The sequence below is a fragment of the Lutjanus erythropterus genome, chromosome 8 (genome assembly GCF_056507025.1).
Source record: "Lutjanus erythropterus isolate fLutEry1 chromosome 8, fLutEry1.hap2, whole genome shotgun sequence".
In the NCBI taxonomy this organism is placed as follows: domain Eukaryota; kingdom Metazoa; phylum Chordata; class Actinopteri; order Lutjaniformes; family Lutjanidae; genus Lutjanus; species Lutjanus erythropterus.
Genome location: NC_139324.1, coordinates 36,201,065 through 36,224,375, shown reverse-complemented (window position 1 = coordinate 36,224,375; position 23,311 = coordinate 36,201,065). Strand labels below are relative to the sequence as shown.

At 39.2% G+C, this 23,311-nt stretch overlaps 1 protein-coding gene across 1 annotated transcript in view; it reads left to right on the top strand.

Annotated features, from left to right (window-relative positions):
• Positions 1-23,311, top strand: part of thsd7ba (thrombospondin, type I, domain containing 7Ba) — a 323,272-nt gene that overhangs the window by 255,622 nt on the left and 44,339 nt on the right. Inside the window, exon 17 of the mRNA XM_084725418.1 lies at positions 4,904-5,082. Within this exon, the coding sequence (XP_084581544.1) occupies positions 4,904-5,082 (179 nt within the window). The remainder of the gene's footprint in view (positions 1-4,903; positions 5,083-23,311) is intronic.

Here is a 23,311-nt window from a genome sequence, read left to right as displayed (position 1 = left end):
GACAAGATATTTATTGTTCAAACTGATGAACTTTATTGTTTTTTGTAAATACTCATTCACTACGCTCAATCTGAATTTAATGCCTGAAAAACATTTTTAAAAACACTGGGTAAAAGAAGACTTGAGAAAGTTGTGGAATTTGGAACATTTGACAGGTAAACAGATGAATCGGTAACTGGTTCACCACTTTGTGAAACATTTCTCAACACAAAACTGCAGGAATTTATGAATTTCACCATCAGCAATCCATAATATCATTAAAAGATTCAGAGAATCTGGAGAAATCTCTGCAGGTAAAGGGTCAAAGCAGAAAACCAGCATTGAATACCTGTGACCTTTCATCCCTCAGGCAGCACTTCATTAAAAACCACATAATTGTATGGAGGATACTACATAAGCTCAGGAAAACTCTGGAAAACCTCTGCCAGTGTGCACAGTTTGTTGCTGCATCTACAGTATAAATGCAAGTTAAGACTAATATGCAAAGAGAAAGTTGATATCAACAACATCCAGAAACACTGCAGAAACCTTAATTACTTTGAACATTAAATGTCTTGTCTTTGTGCTATATTCAACGGAATATAAGTCAAAACAATCTTTCCAAATCATGTCATTGTGTTTTTATTTGTTTTTTAGAAAATCAGAACTTTGGGATCTGGGCTTTGTCATTGCACAAAATGGGAAATTCATATATCGACCCTTGATAAGCCTAAAAAAAAGAAGCCTGATAATTCAACTCAATCAGCATTTTGTTTTACTTTTATTTATTCAGTCTGGCATGGTGTTGGTGTTCTGTGATTTCCTTTTTTTGGTTGATTTTCTGTTTTTGCTCTAACCAATCAGTAGCGAGTGACATATCTGTCCTTCATCATTTTCTCTTGACAAAGAAGCAGTTTACTGTGTCCCCGCAAGGCTGAAACAGCCATCAGTGGGCTCAGCACCAGACATATTTAAATCACTGAACAATTCTCAGATGTGGGCGGCATTTCAGAGGTCTGGAACCAGAATAACAGCATTGTATTGGTTTCAAGGACTTTATCAAATGTGCAAGATGCTTCCTACAGACTCTTTTTTTTTTTTTTTTTTGAGCAGCTATCAGCTATTTTTAATGAAATCACTGCCATTTCAGAGCATTTTTTATGGAAAACTTCTCTGCTGGAGACTAATAAACCCTTATGTTTAATTTGGGTAAGATAACCACTTATTATAGTCTATTTAGTTAAATAAACGCAGCATATTCAGTACTTGCCATATGTAGAGTAGATATTAGTTGTCAGAGTAACCAGAAATAAAATTGTAATGTTGGTGAAACACTTATTTTAATGTCATCTTGTAGGGCAGGGATTCTCAAACTTGTTAATCAAAGGTCTGCATCAGATTTGTTCCATGTCAGAGGTCCTGAGTGATTGACGATAACAAAATAACATTTAATCAACTTAAAACCATGAGTCAACATATATTCAGCAAGGGCTGAGGCGATTCGTCGACGTCATCGACATCAACGGTTATGAAAATACATTGAATTTCATATCGTACATCGTTTTGAACTGTTGCACCCGGTCAGAGCGTGGATTAATCCGGAGAACAAGCTGCAGAGAGCCTCGCCGCAATCATCTGAAGTGTGCGAGTGTCTTAGACGGACACGCAACAGTCTGGATGAGTGCTGGAAGCAAAGCACTGAGCGAACCTGTCCTCCTCCTGCAGCCGCAGCAGCAGCATCATCCTGTTTACTTTCTATCAGCACCCAAACACGATATATGAGGAATATCAACACGTGGATCATGTTTCTGTTAGTAGATGTCACTTAAGATAGATTTTCCACAAGTTTCTTCATCACTGCCTTGTTAAAAGTAATGTCTGCATCTTTACACCGTCTTATGTCATATTATGTCGTAACGTATTCTGTTCACTTCATCAGCCACGTGTGAGACAGAAACGGCTAAAAATAACGTTGCAGACTGTCTGTAATTAATTTCATTCGCCAGAAAAATGAAAAACTATGATGTGATGAAATAACTGCATGTCAGAACCAGTTTTGAGTCAAACTACAGTTTCTCCAGAATACTCTTCAGAAGGGTTGACAGTGAGTAGTTATTAAATTCATTTGCATCATAGCTCCTTTTGAATTTGAGGTCCAGTATTTTTCTTCTCAGGCATCTGACATGGAGTCTATTAAATAGGGAGGAAATCAGACACATTTTAAAGTATGCCAGGATTATGATTGAGTAAAATATTTAAATATTAACAACATTAGGTTATGATATGTATTTTAGGTAAATTAACTGTTATGTCATTGAATAATAAGAAACATTGTAAATAATAAATAATAATCGATAGATGAAACATTTAAAAATAGTTGTTAGGTGCTGCTGTACATTCATCAAGCAGTTAATTAATGTTACATGACAGCCTAGCATGAAACCGACGGCTCAGACAGTTTGCCCACTTATTTCTGACTTAGATATATTCTCAAGATTAAATTTACAGTAGATGAAGACATCGTGTCCTAGACGAGACTGATTTGATCTCCGGCTCCTGAGACGTGTCATGGCAATATCACCTGCTGGTCAGAGCGTTGTGTGTCGTTGCTGATCGAGTTCACACTTAAACGTTATAATCAGCTCCTAAATCAGCTCTGCTTCATCTAGTCCACATCATAAATGTAATTGTAAGAATCAATGAATGACTGAATAAATAAATATTTAAATTTTATGTCTCATGGGATTATTCAGACACATCAAGTACAAACAAAATGTTCTGGCATGTTAACCCGTCATCATCGAACAGCACAATACATCAGCATCATCCAAGCATAAACATCATTTCAACATGAATTATTATCTCACTCAAATATTGCTCTAGGAGACATCCAGGAATACAAACACACATGCACAGCCCCATGAACACAAAACAAGCATATTCTGTATATTTGATCCAGTTCATAAACAAATAATTAATAACACTAAAACAGGACATACACATGATTGAGACGGTTTGAAATATGTAGAATAACCCATATCTGTCATTTGAGTTAATTTTTTTCATTATTTGTTATTATCGTGACATGCACAAACAGCCCAAACAGGCTTACAAGACACTTATTTAGAAAAACAGTAGCTACATAAATGACCATCCTGACATTTTACCAAGCTCAAGAAACAAAGGTAGCCGACTTACAAACATTAAAGTTAAACAACCACTCACTTCTGTCCTTACAGAATCACGTCATCTGGGTTTTGGACAGTCATTGTAGACCTGTCGTCCTCCTGAGTGTTTTTAAATCCACTTGCAGCTGAAGACATTTGCTGTAACATAAAATTCAGAGGCATAATTGTGCTTGATTTGAATATGTTCATAATGTTGGTTTTTACAAAATACCATTTAAGTAAAATTCATCTAACGGTGATCATACTGCATGATAAATTGTTATTATACACATTATAATTCAACTTCCTCAAAAATAGCATGAATCTCTTTGATCCGTGGAAAATTGTGTGATTTACCTTCTGATTGACCCTGTTTTCTGACATATTAAGCAAACCATTCCACAGTTGGATAATTTCATATTTTTCCTTTATTGAACCTTTACTGAATCCAACTAATGTCACCCTGAACAGCCTAAAAACACAGTGCATCTCTTTTCTGTATGGAGTCTGCTAGTTTACATTTGTTAAAGCTAGAACTGATGTTCCATGTAGAAATGACAAACCTTCATATAGAATAAAGAACAAGACACTTATATGTATCTGACTCAGAAATAAGTGAACTAACTGTTTGAGCATGTCTGCCTCGGTTTCATGCTGGGCAGACGTGTGACGTTAATTAATTGCCTGTTGGATGTATGTTGCTCCAGAGTTCAAAGTGAGTTAATTAAGTAGCACCCACACTGTATATTCAACATCACAAGCACTGTATTAATCATTTTATTTAAAAATAGAAAACATTACACTTTCTAATGTATTATATTCATAGTCTAAGGTATGGGCTGGGTTCAGATTGACTTGCCGTTTGGTTCAGATCATACTTGCCAACCTTGAGACCTCGAAAATAGGGATTTTCAAAGCCAAACCATGGAGTCTGGGGGTCCTTTCCCTGACAGATTTGTTTCATAGACTCCTGCATTCTGGTGACTCTTAAGGAATGAAAATAACAAAATAATAAGTGCACTTTTTTTTTCAAATAAATCCCTACTGATTACCTATAACATATAACTGTACCTGATATTATTTCATAGGTTGCTCTTAAAAGAATGTGCCCCTCTCCTATGAAACTTTCTGTAAGAAATGGGAACGCTTCTTTTCAGAATGTCTGAAATTGGAGGACAAGGAGCCAGCATGGACGTCTTAAGAGGCTTGGAACAATACACTCTTAGAGTCGTGGGGCTTATGCACACTGTGCAGTGCCAAAAAAAAGGGGGAAAAAAGGTCATTCTGTCATGAATAGGGAGAAAAACAGGAGAATTGTGGAGGAAACCAAGAGAGGGCTATGAAAAAATCTGTAGTGTTGGCAAGTATGGTCTGGATATGGATTAGGAAGTTGAGTTTAGTTGGTAATTTTTAAAAAAATATTTAGTTGCTGCATCTTTGTCCTATTTTTCTGCATATTTATGTGTGAAAGACAGCTGGTTGAATGATGCTAATAAAGTTATCCAGAGACAAACAAAATACAGAACACAGTGTGAAAACCCTTAAGCAGCTTCAGTATGCCGTGTTGGCTCAGTGTAGGAATGAGACACTCATTAGTCAGATAATTAGCTCTTAGTGTCACGGTGAGCAAGTCCAAGGTCTGGCGGAGCGCAGGCCAGTGGCATGTCTGTCTGACATTATTAATGTGATCCTCACTGCAGACGCTGACCAAGTCTGAATCAGGCCTTCGCCTCCTGTCTGCCAATGTTCAATTTCAGGCTACATGGTGGAGGTCTGCCACATCCCTTGCCCCCTAGACTGTAAGCTCAGCGACTGGTCGGCCTGGTCGGCCTGCAGCGCGTCCTGTGGCAGCGGGCTGAAGATCAGGTCCAAGTGGCTGAGAGAAAAAGCTTTCAACGGGGGACGCCCATGTCCAAGACTGGACTTGAAAAACCAGGTAAGACGCGCACCAGTGTGCTCGTAGCATCCTGAACAGTACAACAGTGCCGGTAACTGTTATTGTGACAGCATGCTGAGGTCTCTGTTATCAGTCCATCTTCAAACTGGAAGGTAACACTTTATTTAAAGGGGTGTTCATAAGACTGTCATTACAATGTCATAACCATGTCATGACGTCTGTTATGAACATGAAGGAGTTTTTATAAATGTTTATGAGTTGTCATTAAGTGTCATTTGGTCGAATATGAGTTTTAATGCAAAGTTGACGTTGTTTGAGATGTCTTTGTTATGACAGCTTGACATTAACCAGGACAACATGTCTTTGTTATGACAATTTGACATTAACAAAGATAAAAAATATATTTGTTATGACAACTTGAGTAACCAAGACAACATAACCTGTGAGTGTCTGTCATGACAACTTGATGTAAAACAAGACAACGTCTTTGTTATGACAACTTGACATTAACTAATTCAACATAACCTGTCAGTGACTTTGTTTTGACAACTTGACATTAACCAAGATACCATAACCTGTCAGTGTGTTTGTTATGACAACTTGACATTATCAAACATAAAGAAACTGTTTGTATGTGAAAACATAAAGCTGAACAGTTTCCTTTCGATAATGTCAGTGTATAATGTTAAAGACACTGACAGGTTATGGTGTCTTACTAAATTTTTTCATAACAAAGACATTGCTAGCTTGATTAATGTCCAGTTGTCATAAGAAAGACTTATCAAACAATGTCAACTTTACATTAAAAGTGATATATTTGACTGAATAACTTTTAATGACAAGAGTCATAAAGATTCATTAAGACTCCTTCATATTCATGACATGTGTCACAACATGGTTATGACAGTGTTATGAACACTGCTTAAAGTTGAATGTTACCAAGTGGAAAGGAAATTAACTCATATTCAGAGCTGTTTTGAGCCATTGTTTGACTGACCAAAGAAAGAAAATACAGTTACCCATGTATAGTTTATGGACATTAGAATAATGCATTTTTAGTTTTCATATGGAGACGCAGCAAATATGTCAGTACAAGTTTGACCTCATCATCCATCTACATTGTCCTCAAGTCACTTCTTCCCAGACTTGATTGTTTCCAGGGACACGTATAATAGAATGCAGATGAGGGCAATTTATACTCCGAGTCCACACTGGTCACCTCTATAGCACATGCAATAAGAAAGCCACGCTAAATGTAGACAAATTAGTTTACATATTCCAAATACAGTGGAAATCTCTTACAGTGGTGATGTCTCTCTTAGTCACACTGATCAGAATATGCGGATCATTATTTGACCAAATTGTTTTTCTTTTTATTTCTCATGCTGATCACATCTAAATCACACTGAATATAATGTAATGAAACAGTCAGCTTTCATATTTAATGCATTTGTTTTATACAGTCCAGTCATCAGATCACTTGGTGCCAGAGCCATGTAGAAGTAGAGTTGCTGTAATTTTAATGAGACACGTTTAGTTGTGCGTCTGTAACGTCCGCACCGAAGGACAAGGATTCAAGTAGACGGTAAAATAATCTGTTTTGTGATTCGGTCCAATAGGTACCAGTTGTATAGGAAGTGCTGCCATGCCAAATTTCGGTGCCCAACTCTATAGCTGGGCTACTCAGTTGGCTAATTACTGAAATGTGTCTTTACCGACATTACAACGGTACTTTGAATACACTTAACATCGACAGGACAGTGCAGCATCATGAACAGCTGAGAGAGAATCAAGTTACTGTGCAACGTGAACCTCCTGGAGAGACAGGAAGCGGAAACAAATGCGTAATTTCACAATACAATTTCAAAATAAAAGTCTCTAAACAAAAATATCAGACCTCAAGTGAATCCGTCTATTTCAAGCTTCTCTATCACTACAAGAGGTTTCCACTGTAGTGCTCATACAGCGCCATGTTTTACACAAACATACAGCATTCTCTTACTGGGAACATTATGTGCATGCGGAAGTTTGCATCTTAATTGTTTACACATCTCTTGTATGCTTTTAGAATATATTTTCCTGCAGCTCTGGTTGTGTCACAGCCCAGTGCTGTCACATAAATACACAGTGGGGTTGTTGCATTCTGCTCACATTTCAATGACAAGGTTTATTACCCATCAGCCAGTGGGACTCCTGGGTGACCTGTTCATTTTCTGGCATCTTCAGTCAGACCATATCATTTGCCTTGCAAGACGTGCCCTTTCCTTGACATAAAAACAGGCCGCCGTTAAGTAACAAAAAGAAGGAGGGGGGCAGGGAGGGAAAAGTGGACAGATGGGAGCTTTTGATATTCCGTAGTCAGGTTTTTTATCCGTAGCGCCGAATATTTTGTGACAGCATATCTCTCATGGGGTCATGGTTTAAAGAGGGGAAGTGTTTTATGAATGCTGCCTGTATGCCTGAATGGGTTTGAAAGGACACTTCAGTTTGTAGAGGTCAGTGTGAAAATGAGGCTCGGCTGTGTGAAAAATAGTCCAGTGTGTTCTAGTGGAGATTTGTGTACAGATGGTTAAGTGCCCACTAACAAGGTCTATATGGCCCCTGTAGTTATACCCTGCAATAACTCTCGGCACTGAAATTGGAGCTCGCTATTGCCAATGCCCTCGTGGATTTATCCTGAGGGTGGACAGGGGATCATTGTTAACATTATCAAATTGGCCATTTAAAGTGAAGTACATCTGTCCGAGCCAAGGTGTGGGCGGAAAGATACTATAACCTCTATTCTAGTTCAGTAGGCGCTGCTGTTATGCTAAGCGTGGAAACTCCTGGACGGTCACAAGTGACTTCTTGACATGTTCTCAAAAAGCTTGCTTTCTTCTTGAGCCGGTGCACTTCACCGCTCAGCCTTTGTGCTTACATTTGGCCCTTAATGCTTCATTTAGTCTCTGTTAGCCTGAGAATATTCACATTCCTAATGGCTGCCCTGCTCTGTCTCAAACACTTGCTCGCTTATCGCCCACTGTGAACTACTCTCTAGCCAAAGTGTGGCCTCGCTCCCACCAGCAGATGTTTCCCCTCGAGCCGCGGCCAGAAAGTGACTGGCTTGACAGAGATGAAATTTACAGTGCACCACAACACATCCTCTCATCACATGGCTGAGTGAGCAAGAAAGATAGGGAGAGAGATAGGGAGGAAAAGAGAGAGGGAAGAGTGTCACCATGAAAATAACGAGCAGAAATGGCCACATTCGAACACACAGTCGAACAGACTGTGTAGGAGTCGGGCCATGTAGTAAACTGTGGCTGTTAATTAGGTAGTCCGTCAGATTTCTGCATCGGTAAAATGCATTTAAGAGAAAGTGTAATCGAGATGACTAATTCATGCATCATCTCACTGGAAACATGTCACTGTGGATCTCTTGGTCCCCTACACTATTAAGACAGGGTTCCAAAAGCACTGACATTCTACTCGGAACCATTTGCTTGGGAAAAACCCTATTTTTAAGAAGAAAAGGTTCTTTAAGGTTTGCTGAGATCCTTGAAAAACCCTGTCTGGTTTCCTTGACAAACTCTTTCGTCAAGGGTTTGTTGTACCGTAATATGAAAGGACTCTTGGTAGAATTCCGTGGGTGGGTTCTAGACCAAAGCCCATGGAATATTATAGGGTTCTTGGTAACTTGAAATATAAAAGGGCTCTAAGTAGAACTCCCGGAATGAAAAAGGATCCTCGGTTGAACCCCCTGGTTGGGTTCTAGATAAAACCATTGAAATGTAACAGGGTTCCCAGTAGAACCCCCTGGGTGGGTTCTAGATAAAGCCCTCGGAATGTTGTTGCTGACATCCTTGAAGATTGTTCTTGGTTCTTGGTAGAACTCCCTGAGTGGTTTCTGGATAAAACCCCTTGGAATATAGACGTGTTCTCAGTAGCACCTCCTGGAATAAAAAAGGGTTCTCGGTGGAACCTCCTGGGTTGGTTCTAGATAAAAGCCTAAGAATATAAATGGGTTCTTGGTCAAACCCCCCACCTGGGTTTTAGATCAAACCCTTGGAACATAAAACTATTGTTCTCAGTTCTAGATGAAAACCGTGTAATATAAAAAGGATTCCCGATAGAACCCCCTGGGTAGAATCTCAGAGGGTGGAAAAATTCTGAATGGAACCCTCAGAGAGGGTTGTGGGTGGAACCATTACACAGTGTGGTTCTAGGTATAACCCTTTGCCTTGGGTTCTAGGTCGAACTCTCTGTAAGATTTCCAAGTGGAACCTCTACAAAAAGGGTTCTTGAACAAGTTGAAGAACCATTTGTTGTATTTCTGTTTCTAAGAACCAAGTGTTAAAGTGGGAAAACAATAATGAAAGAACTATTTTTCAGTGTAATGTTTTTAATTTTGCTGCAGGTCTGTTTTCAGGAGTCATAGTTTAGCAGCTGTAATCCACACACACAGCAGGCCTGTCAAGATTTTGATTTCTCCACATGTTGAAGCGGCGTGCATGACTCCGTAATAAGACTTATACTACGAATCTGCTCTGGCCTGTTCTTAATTAGATTTGGTGAAGTTCACACTCCAGCAGACCCGCCCTAACTCATTATCCAAAATAGCGTTATATACAAATACAGACAATAAGGCGTAAAGCATAGCCACTGTCTTGCTCGGCCAATTATCAGACTCACATTTCATTCTGCTTCTTTGTAGAAGAAAAACAGCTGCATATTCTTAAAGTGCAAGTCTAGTGTCTTGATTATGGAAAGTTTGACTCGATGCACCTGTTACTCATGTTGCTGAATATCAAACTTGTAACATCTTTACTTTAAAGGTCCAGTGTGTGAGATTTATAGGGAATTATCGGTAGATTATGGCAGAAATTGAATATAATATTCACAAGTATGTTTTTATCAGTGTAATCCAGTTTCATTCCCTCAGAGTGAGCTGTTTATATCTACAGAAGGCACAGGACATCTTCCACAGAGGCTGCCATGTTTCTGCACTAGCAGAGAATGGACCAAACACTGTCTCTAGCATTTTGCAACCATAGGTTCCCACACACTTGGAAAGGGAGAGTGGGGTGAGGTGTTTGGAACCTGCAAGCTCACTGCTAGATGCCACTACATCCTACACACAACTACTAATGCAGTTAGGTATGGACAAAATCAATATTATATTTTGAACATTAGAACGATCTGGTAAGGCCAGAAAATCGCATCACTTTATTGCATTTTTTTCCATCACATTGGCAGAAATGGGCTTCCATACTCAGAACCAGCACCTGGAGACGAGCGTAGGTAACATGAATCCAGCTGTTTGTCACTGTTAACAGAGACTCCTGTCTGCAGTGTAAACCGCAGACTTGTAGAGTAACATCGGGCTTCATGATTAAAGAAGTTTATATCAAATTGATTCTTCTTTCCATATTTGCAGGATCCCTGTCTCACATTGTTTGTGGACATTCGATCTCTGCTTCAGGTCATCACATTTAAATATCCCGTTGGTTTTCTGGCGGTTTTCACTAGGCTCCACCACTGATTATGTGCGCAGCGTTTCACTTGATCAGAATTTCAGCAAAAGACACTGGTGTCTAAAATCCATATTGAAAGAGGCAGGGGCAGTGTGGGAAGGGCAACAAGGCCACTGTGGCTGCAGGGCATATCACTGTTTGAGGAGCATAAGGCCAAAGTGTAAAATTCCCGCCCTGCTTGTAGGAATAAATTACTTCTTTTCTTAGTGAAATATTCAGGATGTTTTACTCCTGCACACTTTCTAAGTGAGAGTATATGTGATGAAGGTTGTGCAGGATGTTGCTAGTTTCAGGAGGGTCTTTTCTTCCCATGCATCTGTCAATAAAACCTTCTGGTGTGCAGAAACTTTGTCCACATCCATATAAAGTGTTGGATCTTCACAGATTGATTTTACAGTGGAGCTTTTTGGAGCCCATATCTGAATGCAAGATTCCCTGAGAGACTGCTACAGAGAGCTCAAAGATGCCAAAGCAGAGCTCGCAGAGAAACACACAAACTGGGTCTATAATTACAGGAGACATTTGAATTTCATCAAAACTCCCACAAGTGCTTACTGCCAAATGCTGAGATATCAAGTGGTATCTGTGCTATTTCCATATAATACAACAGAATTGTCCTGACTGTCTGCCAGCCACTGTGCCAGTCAGATAGTTATTTTTCATTTTATTAACCCCCGGGGGCCTCTACTCCATCCACTGTGGCTCTGCTCTGTGTCCACTGATGATGCTCTGGCTGTATGGTGTGTGTCTGTGTGTGTGTGTGGTGGGAGACTTGTGTGAGTGTGAGAGAGATCTATAAGGGAACAAGACAGATGGCTTGGTGGGCATGATGAGCTGGTATGGGACAGTGACTTCACTTTTTTAGTTTTTCAGTTTATGAAAAACAGTGTTATGCAGCTTCTGAAAAACAACTTATGCAAGCAACTTATGGAACAACTTTATTTTGTAGATTTAGTTGATTGTTCTATTTTTACTGTTTTGCTGATGTGTTATGTGTGTTGTTTGTGCACTGCTTACAATTTCACTATTTTACAGTGCACCTACTGTAATTATTTGAACAGTATATTTCTGTATATTGGATTTACTATAATTTTACAGTATGTACCCTTGTGTTACTGTTTATTTACAAAAGGTAATTAAATCTACTTTTGTATTTATTTCTATAAAGCATGACACATACAGAAGTAGAAAACACAACAGACAATGTCAGATTTCAATAGAATAGAGCTGTATTCTATTGTAAGTCCTCAATCATTTATACAACCGAACATTTGTAATAACAAACTCACAAGGCGTCCCCAATAAAATCAGGCTGCAAAACAATCAGGTGAGAGGCTTTACTGAACTCATGAGCACCACCTCAGAAATTTTATTAAAATACAGTGTCAAGAACTGACAAGACTGCATTTGGCTGCTACCCTCTATCATTAAAGATGAGTGTCTGTAAAAAATACACAACAAAAAAAAAGAGCAACACAATGTCTTTGATAAAATATAAAAATATGAAACAGGCTATTGGAGGGAGTGAACGGTATATATTGGTTGGCTGAATCTTCACACTGCAGAATTAGCTTTAATAACAGGGATAGTTCACCCAAACATGACAATTCAGTCATTATTTACTCACCTTCTTTCTGGTTGTGGGTTGAGTTTAGTAATGTAGTTCACAAAACACTGCTGGAGTTTCACAGGAAAACATTGTTGCAGAATCTCCCAAACAATGGAAGTGAATGGTGACCAGTTTTCAAATGTAAAAAAAAAAACATAAAATGCCTCCATACTGGTCGTCTGGTTTAATCTAAGTCTCCTAAAGTCCCGACATGCGAAGTTGACTAAAAAAAATGTTACTTACACCATGTTTTTAGCCTGAATCTTCACTGTGGATCCTTAGCGTAGAGCCACGTTCACACGATGTGGTGTGACGGTGTGCAAACAGCATGTTTGGGCTTTAGGAGACTTGGATTATGCCAGACAAGTAGTACGGAGGCATTTCATTTCTTTTCCAGTTGTTTTTTTTTTCCATTTGAAACTGGTCACCTTTCACATCCATTGTTTTTGAGTTTCTGCAACAGTGTTTTCCTGTGAAACTCCAGCAGAGTTTTGCAAACTAACAAAATAAACCCAAACCTTAATCAGCGTAAGGGAGAGTAGATAATGACTGAATTTTCATTTTTGATTGAACTATCCCTTTAACTTTACTGGCTATTTTTTAGGGCTTCAGTTGAGTCCATGGATAATATTACCCTACCTCATTTACAAAAATACTTAATGACAGACTGGAAAACTGGTAATGTTAAATAAAATTTACAAAGGTCTGCATTAATGCCTTAACTTTGCTGATAATTGGCTCATATTACTACAGTTAATTGAGCCCGATCTAGCTCCAGAGCTTGCTTTACCAACATTAGGGACTTGACTTAATGAAACAGACCTAATGAAACTTGAAATGTCAACAGCTTAATGATCATGCAGACAAAACAATACTGAACGCTCCCAAATTTCACTTCGTTGAGCTCCACATGGACTGCTCTTGTTAGGATGATGACACACCGACGCTGTGCTGTCCAACGTCACATTCAGGAATAGACAGTCATATTGTGGTACTGAAAAATGAGCAGTTTGATTAATTAAAAATCTTTGGTATCATAACAGAAACTTTAGCCTACAATCATCAGTACAGTGTTGATGGATTGTGACAGGACTTGAAAAGGCTGAGAGCTGCATTATGCTGATAAATTTCAGTTATCTACTGTTATGGTTAAACAGCTGCTTTAACTCTTAATTTACATGTAAAGCATGAAAAGGCTGAATTATGAAATACTGAGAGATACTATTGGAAAATCACAGTAAACTTACAGCAGATCATTACAGTGTGCTGTTTTGTTTTTTGTTTGTTTCTAATAGTTTGTTCTTGCAGGTTTTACATTCTGTGTTGATCTTGATATTTATTACGTGACCTTGTGAAATACAATATACTGTTGCTATGAACATAGACTCTGGAGGAGCATTAAAATCATTTTTTAATGTATAAAATTGTTTAAAATTATTAATTAGTTTGGCCATGTAATAATATGAAATCAGATAATGTCCAGTGAGCAGGTCATTATTGTGAAATAACCCCTGACATGCTGGAGTGCTGTGTTGAATCACCCTGAATGACCTTCTCACTGTACATAATTGGACAATTTACAATACCAGCAGCTTGAACACACTCACAATTTCTCTAATGATCTTGTAAGCCTGTGCTGTATTGGTAGAATAGTCGTTTTCACACGCTGTCCTGTTTATTTTGCTAATTGGGGTTGTGTGGCGCAAATAGCCGGTTGTACGTTATATGAATTTCTTGCCTCAGAATATGACCCTATGCTGTCAATGTAAGATCCTCATTTCCATAGAAATACACTATCCTATTTATGGAATACAACAAAATCAATCCATGTGTTTTTCTTGATGTGTTGCAACTGCAGATCAGTGGAGAAATGAAACAAGGTTTATTGAGTATGATGTCTGTTCAAACTGAAGGCTTTTGTGTTGTGAATGCCACACATATCTGCTTTAATTAGACGACCTTTTTTACAAGGTTTTTATAATGCTTTTAATAGGCATTGTGGTGCCTTTATGCGACCTCTTGGTCATAAATATATTTCTGCTAAATAGTCCTCATAAGAGTCAGAGCTACAGTAGAGTTCAGTAGAGTTCAGCTACTTATCAGTACTTAATAATTATGACCCCTCAGAAGACAAGACAGTTATAAGTCAAACCCTAACCCTAACAATTTTTAGATCACCTGGGCAGGTTCTAGGTGAAACCGTTGGAATATGAAAGGGTTTTTGGTAGAACCTCCTGGATGGGTTCTAGATGAAACCTCAGAGAGAGTTCTGGGTGGAACCATTACACCAAAAACGGGTTCTCCATTGAACCTCTCATGTAGGCCTTTTCAACGAACATGGAACTGGTCCTGTCATGGTTCAAGCACTTTATTTTGAACCACTTTGAGTATTTCCAAGAAAAATAAATTGGTTCAGAAAAGAAAAAATACCAGGTTTTTCCTGGAAAACAATGTATGTATGTCATATTCTCCAGGTTGTTGGCATTATGATGACATCCTTGATTGCAATGGTTCCACTTTAAAGTGGAAACGTGGACTGGTTCTTTCAATAGCATCAGTGTTCTGAGAATCTTGAACAAACCTGGTTGAAGAACAAGAGCTATTTTAGTGGAAAAAAGACTAGAAGCTAGTAGGTTTTTGGTAGAACCCCCTGCATGAGTTCTTGTTGGCACCCTAAGAAGGTGGAAAAGTTCTAGATAGAACCCCCTGAGATGGCTCTGGGTGGAACCATTACAGGATGGAAGGGTTGTACAACCTCATATTGGGGGTTCTGGGTAGAAACTTTCACAGCTGGTTTTAGGTATACCCTTTTATGCTGTGTTGTGCAAGAACCCCATTGAAAGGGTTCCAGATGGAACAGGAACCATCTAGTAGCCATCTAGTTCCATTATATTGAAGAGAAGGCGGACATCTATATGGCTTATATCTTGAAAACTCTGCAACTCACACCAAAACTATCCAGATGGTTAAATAGCACTACTGGCAAGAACTGACTTACTGTATGATGCTATCTACAATGCATATGCAACACACTTTTTGGAAACTATTGAAGCTGCCTCACTCTTGTTCTTGACGTAGTGCCTGATGCTCCAAATAGCCTTTAATCAGTAAGCTTTTATGCCAAAAGTTTGACCGTGCCACTTCAGGGAGGAAATTGTCATGTGTGTGCTCGACACTCACTGCTGCTGACAGCATTGTGTGACTCAGAGCAATGACCAGTCTAATATTTGTCGTTGCTGGTCACCCGAAAACACACACTTCACAGCAGAAGTCGATGTTTTTCTGCCCGTGCTGTTTTAGGCTCGGGATCATTGCGAGTCTTACAAATGGTTTTATTCACCGTTTGTATCACCGTTGTGAGTTCCCAAGCTCGCTGCTTTACTTCACCAAATTAAGCATTTGGTGCTTGCTCACATATCATCACCGGATGTCTTGGCTCTGTTCAGCTGGGTGTTTGTCTTCTTGGCAAATGTCAGAAAGCAGTGAGACCGACGATGCTGCTGGCTGTTTTTATCAGAGCACTCTTAGCTTTTCTGCTGTGCCTCTTTAGAAGAGACGAGAAAAGAGTCAAATACTGTTCATTATAGGCACTAATGTACTGAAGGGTTTTTATTCCTTCATACGTCATGGTGCCTGCTGGTACTCTTAGAAATAAGGGTTCCAAAAGGGTTCTTCCTGAAGGGCTAAGGTTTTACCCAGAACCATTTGCTTTCTGAAGAACACTTTTTTGAAGAAAGGGTTTGTCAAGTGTTCTTTGCATGTTCTTCAAGTATTGTTGAAATCCTCTTTAACTTAGTTTGTCAAGCATTTTTTATACCGTGATATGACATAAAAAGGGTTCTCTGTAGAATACCCAGGGTGAGTTCTAGATTAGACCTACAGAATATAAACGGTTCTTGGTTGAACCCCATGGGTGTGTTCTACATAAAACCCTTGAATTATATATATTTGCTTTAAACCCTTAATCCTTAATCCTGACCTATTGCTTATTTAATTGGCTTCAAAGCAAAAAAAACAAACATGATTTTTAGGCCATCATATTCATATTTTGTCCACACACCAGCATCATCATTAAAGAAACCTTGAGCTTTGAGACAGCTTGCGTTTCTGTTCATATACCATAAATTAGGAATCAACAGCTGAGCTCTTGTTAAACTTCTCTGGATTAGCTGTTGGACTATGATCACACTCAATGAACTCATGGCCATCTGCTGTTTATCAGTGCTGCTTTACATAGAGGAGAGTTTGTCTCCTCCGAGCCAAAACTCTTGAGCTCGTAATTTGAATAAGTTAATGAATTATCTACTGCAAAACGGAAGTGGCTCAGCATTAAGCTGCATGTCAGGCGGATCTATTCTCTTCAGTTCACTAGATTTCCCTTGACTGTTGGTGGTACGTTATTAAGGAAAGGCTACATGGTATTAAGTATTAAGCTTATGAAGAGTCTGGAGAGGCTCATCATAGACCCCTGCATGGTGAGCACAGCTATGTATCTCCTGCTGCTTTCCCACTATCCATGCATCAGGGTGAATGAAGTGGTCACTATCATGAGGATGGTCTGGAGTCCTGTCTCCTTTACAATTCTCTGTCTTCATCTGTGTCTGATTCCATAAAACCACAGTGGTTTCCCTTAAATGTCCATCCAAAGATGCCTTAGGAAAAAATAAGTTGCAGAAAATCAGTATCAGGACTTTCTGAGGATGCCGTCAGGGAAAACCCTTAGTTTAGTTTTCTGTCTGCGTTGTTAGAAGGTCCTAAGCAACCATTTTCCTCATAACATTTTAAGGGAGCCATAACAGTCTCTTAAAAGTTAAATAACCTTCAAAGTTTAGCTATTTTCTTTCTTGCTGTCAGAGTAATATATTCATATTCCTTCATTAGTTCATTTCACAAGAGTTCTCACCTTGATTTTGTCAGTTTCTGTTTGACACATCTTCTGTTTATGCATATTTTTTATGGTTCCTGGTTAAAATTACTCTAGATTATGTGTTTGTGCCTTCCATATTCTTCAAGGAGAACAACATGCTTGTCTTCTTTTTCTTTTTGTATTCTCTTTGTTGATTTTGGTGGGGGCAAAAATGTTGGCCTATGTAATGTATGATGGTGTGATGTCGTGAGGAGCAGGGATTAATATTTTTCCCAAAATTAGACATTTTCTGTCCTGGGTGTAGAAGCTCACTATCCCAGGAAATGCACTTTTTTAAGGTAACAGCTATGACAAATCCTACTCCGACTCTAACTTTAAATATTAAGAATTACAATTATAGTTGTCAGTGGCAGTTTTAAATCTGCATTTTTTCTTGCTTTGCCTCAGGATTGGGGGGTTGCAGCCTCCATCTTTTATGTTGGGGGGGCATAAAACTCCCTCAAAAACCCTGCACACAGGCCTACATGTTATTCACTCTTACAAATAGCATAATGTTTCCTCAAAAAAACAAGTGGCCTAGATTGGCAACATGGATAGGTATGCTGTGCACAAGAAGGGCCTGTGTTGCCCTACTTGTTGAGGAGACCAAAGCGGTATGCAAGGCAGCCCTAAATGTGTGGTGACATTAGTTATCTGCTGTGCTGTGGTCAGCTGGGACAGCGGCATCTTGACTACAGACAAAAAGAGAAAAACATTAATGAGGGAGGCTGGCTGTCTTCCCTCGAGTACGTGGGGTTGAAAGAGTGATGACAAAACTTTCTATTACACCTTTCACATACTGTGAAGGACCATAAGTGCTTCTGGCAGCTCCTTCGGGGTCAGATGCTCCACCTATAAGTATATGAAAGAGCCACCTCCTTCCTGCTGTTTTGTGGCTCTACAACCACCATTACCTGCAGTGGACCACAATAAACCTGAAGTACGAAATCCAGGTGATTTAAACTGCAGTTTTTTCCAGCTCACTAAGAGTTTTGAGGTTTTTACAGTAAAATGAGTGAGACTCTGTTGAACCACGTCATCATTTTAATCTTTAACTTGTATATGTTCTACTTTTGTATTTATTACTCTATAATGCTTCTTTTATTATGTATATTACTCCCTATTACTGTGTCTTCACTGCTTTTACTGTACTGTAGCTGCTTTTTAATTTACCCTACGTTATAATTGACCTGGTCCTCTGATACAGTTTCATTAGTCTTTGAAGTAAATTCTCAATGGATTTCATTCTTCTCGTCAACTGCATCTGAATCGCAGGCTGGAGCGTGGGTGAAGTCGGGGGTTCCCGAAGAAATTACAATGCATCCTCTTGGAACCATTAATGTCCACAACAAATTTCATCGTAATAAAATGTTCTCTGTCTCTTTCATCCATTTGCATTCTGTCCCTTTGTCAATAGCCAACAACAGTGCAGACTGAGCCTTGTTTTTGAGGAATGAAGTTTTTTATACAACTAATCCCTATCATACAATAGAAGAAATTTGAATAGACTTCACTCTGACACCCTCAAACATCTAAAGACAATTTGCAGGGTCGCTATTTACAAGAGTACAAGACTACAACTTGATTATTTTGGTCTTGTCCTCGCTCTTGCGAGGCCCATTAATTAATTCATTCATTCATTTTCTGTAACCGCTTATTCTGTAAGGGTCGCGGGCTGCTGGAGTCTATCCCAGCTGACATTGGGAGAGAGGCGGGGTTCACCCTGGACAAGTCACCAGTTCATCACACTCACATTCACACCTACGGGCAATTTAGAGTCATCAGTTAACCTAACATGCATGTCTTTGGACTGTGGGAGGAAGCCGGAGAACCCGGAGAGAACCCACGCAGACACGGGGAGAACATGCAAACTCCGCACAGCCGGAGAGCTGGGGGATCGAACTAAGGACCTTCTTGCTGTGAGGCGGCAGTGCTAACCACTGCACCACCGTGCCGCCCGGCCCATTAATTTGTACAATTAAATCACATAATCTAAAAGCAAGGAAGCCATCAAAACACTGAATACATATTTATAGTTATGAACTGATTAAAGATTTCTGTCTGCTCTGAACTTCACTATTGGTATGAGCCAAGACTTGCAGAACATGTTTAATTTTATCAGAATGTCAAGACAAGTAAAAGAATAGCTAAAGACAGCTCAGACTGAGTTTTAGGATCACCTTACCGGTTGATTCCACCTGCACAACGGTTCTGATCCGTGCTCTGCAGGGATGCAGCATCCACGAGCAGCTTTTCAGAAGCATTGGAAATTATGGGTTACACCAAAAAATCAACGTGACAGTAGCACGCCTCAACTCAGTCATTATGTTGTTAAAAAATATTGATATTGATCGGTAAAATGTTTACTGACAGTGTATTTGATTTATTTTCTGCCAGACTAAGTGATCATGAAATACACTGTCCAGTCTTAGTGACTGGTCTGCAGTGACTTAAAATGTATTCATTAATTTTCTCCTAAAATGACCCTAACCTTTAACCAAAGTGCTTTTGCTGCCAAAACCTGCCCAAAATTATGCAGGAGTCAGGGCATGATCCTGGACTGTGTTACTAAAATCAGCGCATTATATAAACATAATGTTTGAAGCAAATGTCTGTGAACATAATCCAGGCAGGAGTTGTTATTACCACAATGTAATTAAGAAAATGATTTAGTAATATACAAACATAATTTCTAGCACAGTGGGTTGAGTCTACACAATATCAGAGAAAAGATAAAAGATCAGATTTCTTGTTTTTAGCACAGTGCACCCAGGTGCTAAACTGATTTCTGCCCTTCATTAGAACGAAAGACTTTTGGAACCAGCGGCTGATGGAGTTTCCTGAGGCCAATGAAGTGTAATTAAGGTAGAGCAGTGCTTGGGCATGTGTTATTCTCTCCCTGTAGCGCCAGCCCAAAAGGCGAGGTGTCTCCTTGCATTATAAACCATGCATATTGTTAAGGCAGTCTGAAGTGCTACCACCAAGAAAGGCTACATTTTGAAGCCTCGATATCTTTGCTGAAAGCTTCCAGCCACTCAGATGGCCCTTAGCATTTACTTGAGATATAAAGGTTAATCACAGCTTCTATCGGTAATTAGAAAAGCAAATTGTACTAAGTGGCTGGGTGAATATTAAATACATGCTCTTCATTTTATAACTGGGATGATATTTGTAAAGACACAATTGCTGCACATTTGCTGTCAGCCTTGTAATCTACTAAAACCTAATTGCAACCACCAAGCTTGTGTCTGCATTAGTTCGATAAAAAACCCTTTATTTATTTATTTGAATTTGACTGCATAGTCATTCTATTTTACAGTGTATTAACATCTAGCAATTCATTTCCTCTTTATCTTTCAGTCTGGTACCCAATTTCTATTTAAAAACATGTTTCTTATTAGAACTAGAGGCACACACACAGTTGAGTGCAAACCAACATTTTGTAACTAATGCCATTTTGATTAGTAACTAATTTAACTAGATATTTTTTATTGTAACTGTAATGAATTACAGTAACATTCATTTTGTAATTACATGTAACTGCTGACATGTAAGTAGACACTGTCCAGCACTGCTAGGCATTTGTGTGAAACTGTCATAATTAGTGAATGAATTATGGCTAAAAACTTGTTTTGTGAGGTCACTGTGACATTTGATCTTCAACTACCAAAATCTAATCAGTTTATCCTTGATTACAAGCGGGCCATTGTACGGAAATTTGAAGAAACTCCCGCAAAGCCCCAAGAGATATTGCATTCACAAAAGTGTGATGGACCTGAGATTCCAGTGACCTTTTAACCACCAAAGTTTAATCTGTTCATCCTTGAGTCCAAGTGAACAGTTGTGCCAAATATGACTAAATTCCCCCGAGGCGTTCTTCAGATGGTACGTTCACAAGAAGGGGACGGACATGAGGTCAGAATGATTTTGACCTTTGACCAACAAAACTGAATCACTTCATCCTTGAGTCCAAGTGCTAGTTCCATTTGTGTTAATTCTTGAGTTGTGGCCAAAAACGTTTTTGTGAGGTCACAGTGACCTTAACCTGTGATCTTTGACCACTAAAATCAAATCACTTCTTCCTTGAGTCGAAGTGGTCATTTTGCACCAAATTGGAAGAAATTCCCTCCAAGTATTCCTCAGATATTGCATTCAAGAGACTGGGATGGACGTCAGAGCACAGTGACCTTTAACCTTTATCCACCAACATTTCATCAGTTCGTCTTTGAGTCCAAGTGGTCATTTGTGCCAAGTTTGATGAAATTTCCTCAAGGTGTTCTTCAGATGTCACGTTCGCAAGAATGGGACGGACATGGGGTCACAGTGACGTCCACCAAAATTTAATCCTTTCATCCTTCAAGTGGTCATTTGTACCAAGCTTGAAGAAATTCCTAAAAGGTGTTCTTGAGATATTGTATTTACAAGAAAGAGATGATGCAAAAAGATGAGTCCTGTGGCCTTGGCTGTCACCAGTATGGAGGCATAAAAGGTTTTTCAAAAAATGTGAACCACAGAGGTCCTTTAGCATACAGTCATGGATGTGCACAGAAAATAGTCTGATTGGTCCAGTAGCATGTGAGAATAGCTGCAGAAAACCTCCATTAGTCATGCACACGCACACACATGCAAGCGATCACATGATCCCCACCGGGCTTACACCTGTTGGAGATAACAATACTAGACAAAGAGGCAAACAGTGAAATTAACAATTAACAGGAAGAAACCTCAGATAAAAGGGCACAGATGGGCCTCAAGGTGTTGTAGTGACTTTAGCAGTGTTTAAGTGTTTTTTCCTTGATGTGCAACCTGCTCATATACAGTGCTTATTTGAACTGTGAAAGAGAGGGATTGGCTCTTGTATGATCATGGAGCCTATTTCCAAATATTTGTCCAAGCACTTATATGTGAAAAAGATCTTTGAAAAAAGCTTTCATTAAAAGCTGGCGCAGGGTTAAGTGCTTGTGAAATGTCCCCGCTAATGCATTCCTGTCTTGTTGAGCTGTCTCCTGGTAATAGATTACAAAGTAAATGAGAAAAGAAGATTATTCCAGAGCTGGAAGTTGAGCTTGATGGTCAAGTAATATGTGTAATTATGGAAAGTCACGTCATTGCCCTGCAGACGAGCCAACACAGCTGTGGGTCCGAGGATGATGTCGGACATAAATCTTGTGAGGCCTTTGGTTCATTGACATAGTGAGAATCCTAATTGGAAGACAGTAGGAGGGAGAGAGTATGATAATGATAATGTAAACTAACTCAGCTGTCAAAGATTGAAATCAATTTTAGAGCAGTCAGAGTCGTGTCCCTTGAGGCCATGTGTAGGTGTTCGTATGAAACCGATGGAAAATGGAAAAATTATCTTTGATTGATTAATGCAAGTTCACAACGTCTGTTATATAATTGAGAAACAACACACAGTTTAATACAATCCTACAGTACAATAGTACAACATATTCTGCATTAGCTATATCTTGGTATCAAAATGGCAGCTGACCTTTTTGATTGATGCCTCACTTGACCCAATAGGAGCTTCCATGTCTTGTCCGTAGCCTACAATAGAGTCCACATGGAAAGAAAGTGCCTGCACTTCTTCTGTTGTATAAAGACTGAGCCAACTGGAGCAGATTGTGCTGCTGACTCTTGGTATAGCCAATGAAATCACAAAAATATGCAGTTTTAATTGGTGATACGAAGCTACAAGGATATTATGTGAATTTAGAGAGCAACTAAACCCCCAAAACACTTTTGTTTTCAGCTGAAAGCCAATGTATGTGGGTATTTAGTAGTGTTGTTGATTGATTCAAGCCCAAATCTTGACATTTTGGTCTAAATTATTCGAATTCTGTAGTGTTATAAATATGCATAGCGACTGGCCACTGCTGGTTTGGAATTTAATTTTGCTTTTATCCCCAAAGAACCGTTGCTATCCGCCCACACAACTGTTTGGCGAAACAATCAGTGTCTCCTGACTCTGCTACCTAATCAGAGTCACAGTTGGACTGCCCACCTCCCCCATCACCTGCTCTTCAGTGAGCATCTGTGAAACTGTGCTTACTTTCAGATGTTTGCTGATCCAGACTCATCGTTCACAGGAGCTTAGGCTATTTTATTACTATATTTATATTTATTTAAAATTTTGGCTTGTGCTTTTGATGGCTATGAAGCACCACCAGAGAGCATTCCTCCTCTCGATTGATGGTAAATAATAAAAAGTAGGGCTATGGCTATGTAATGACACTC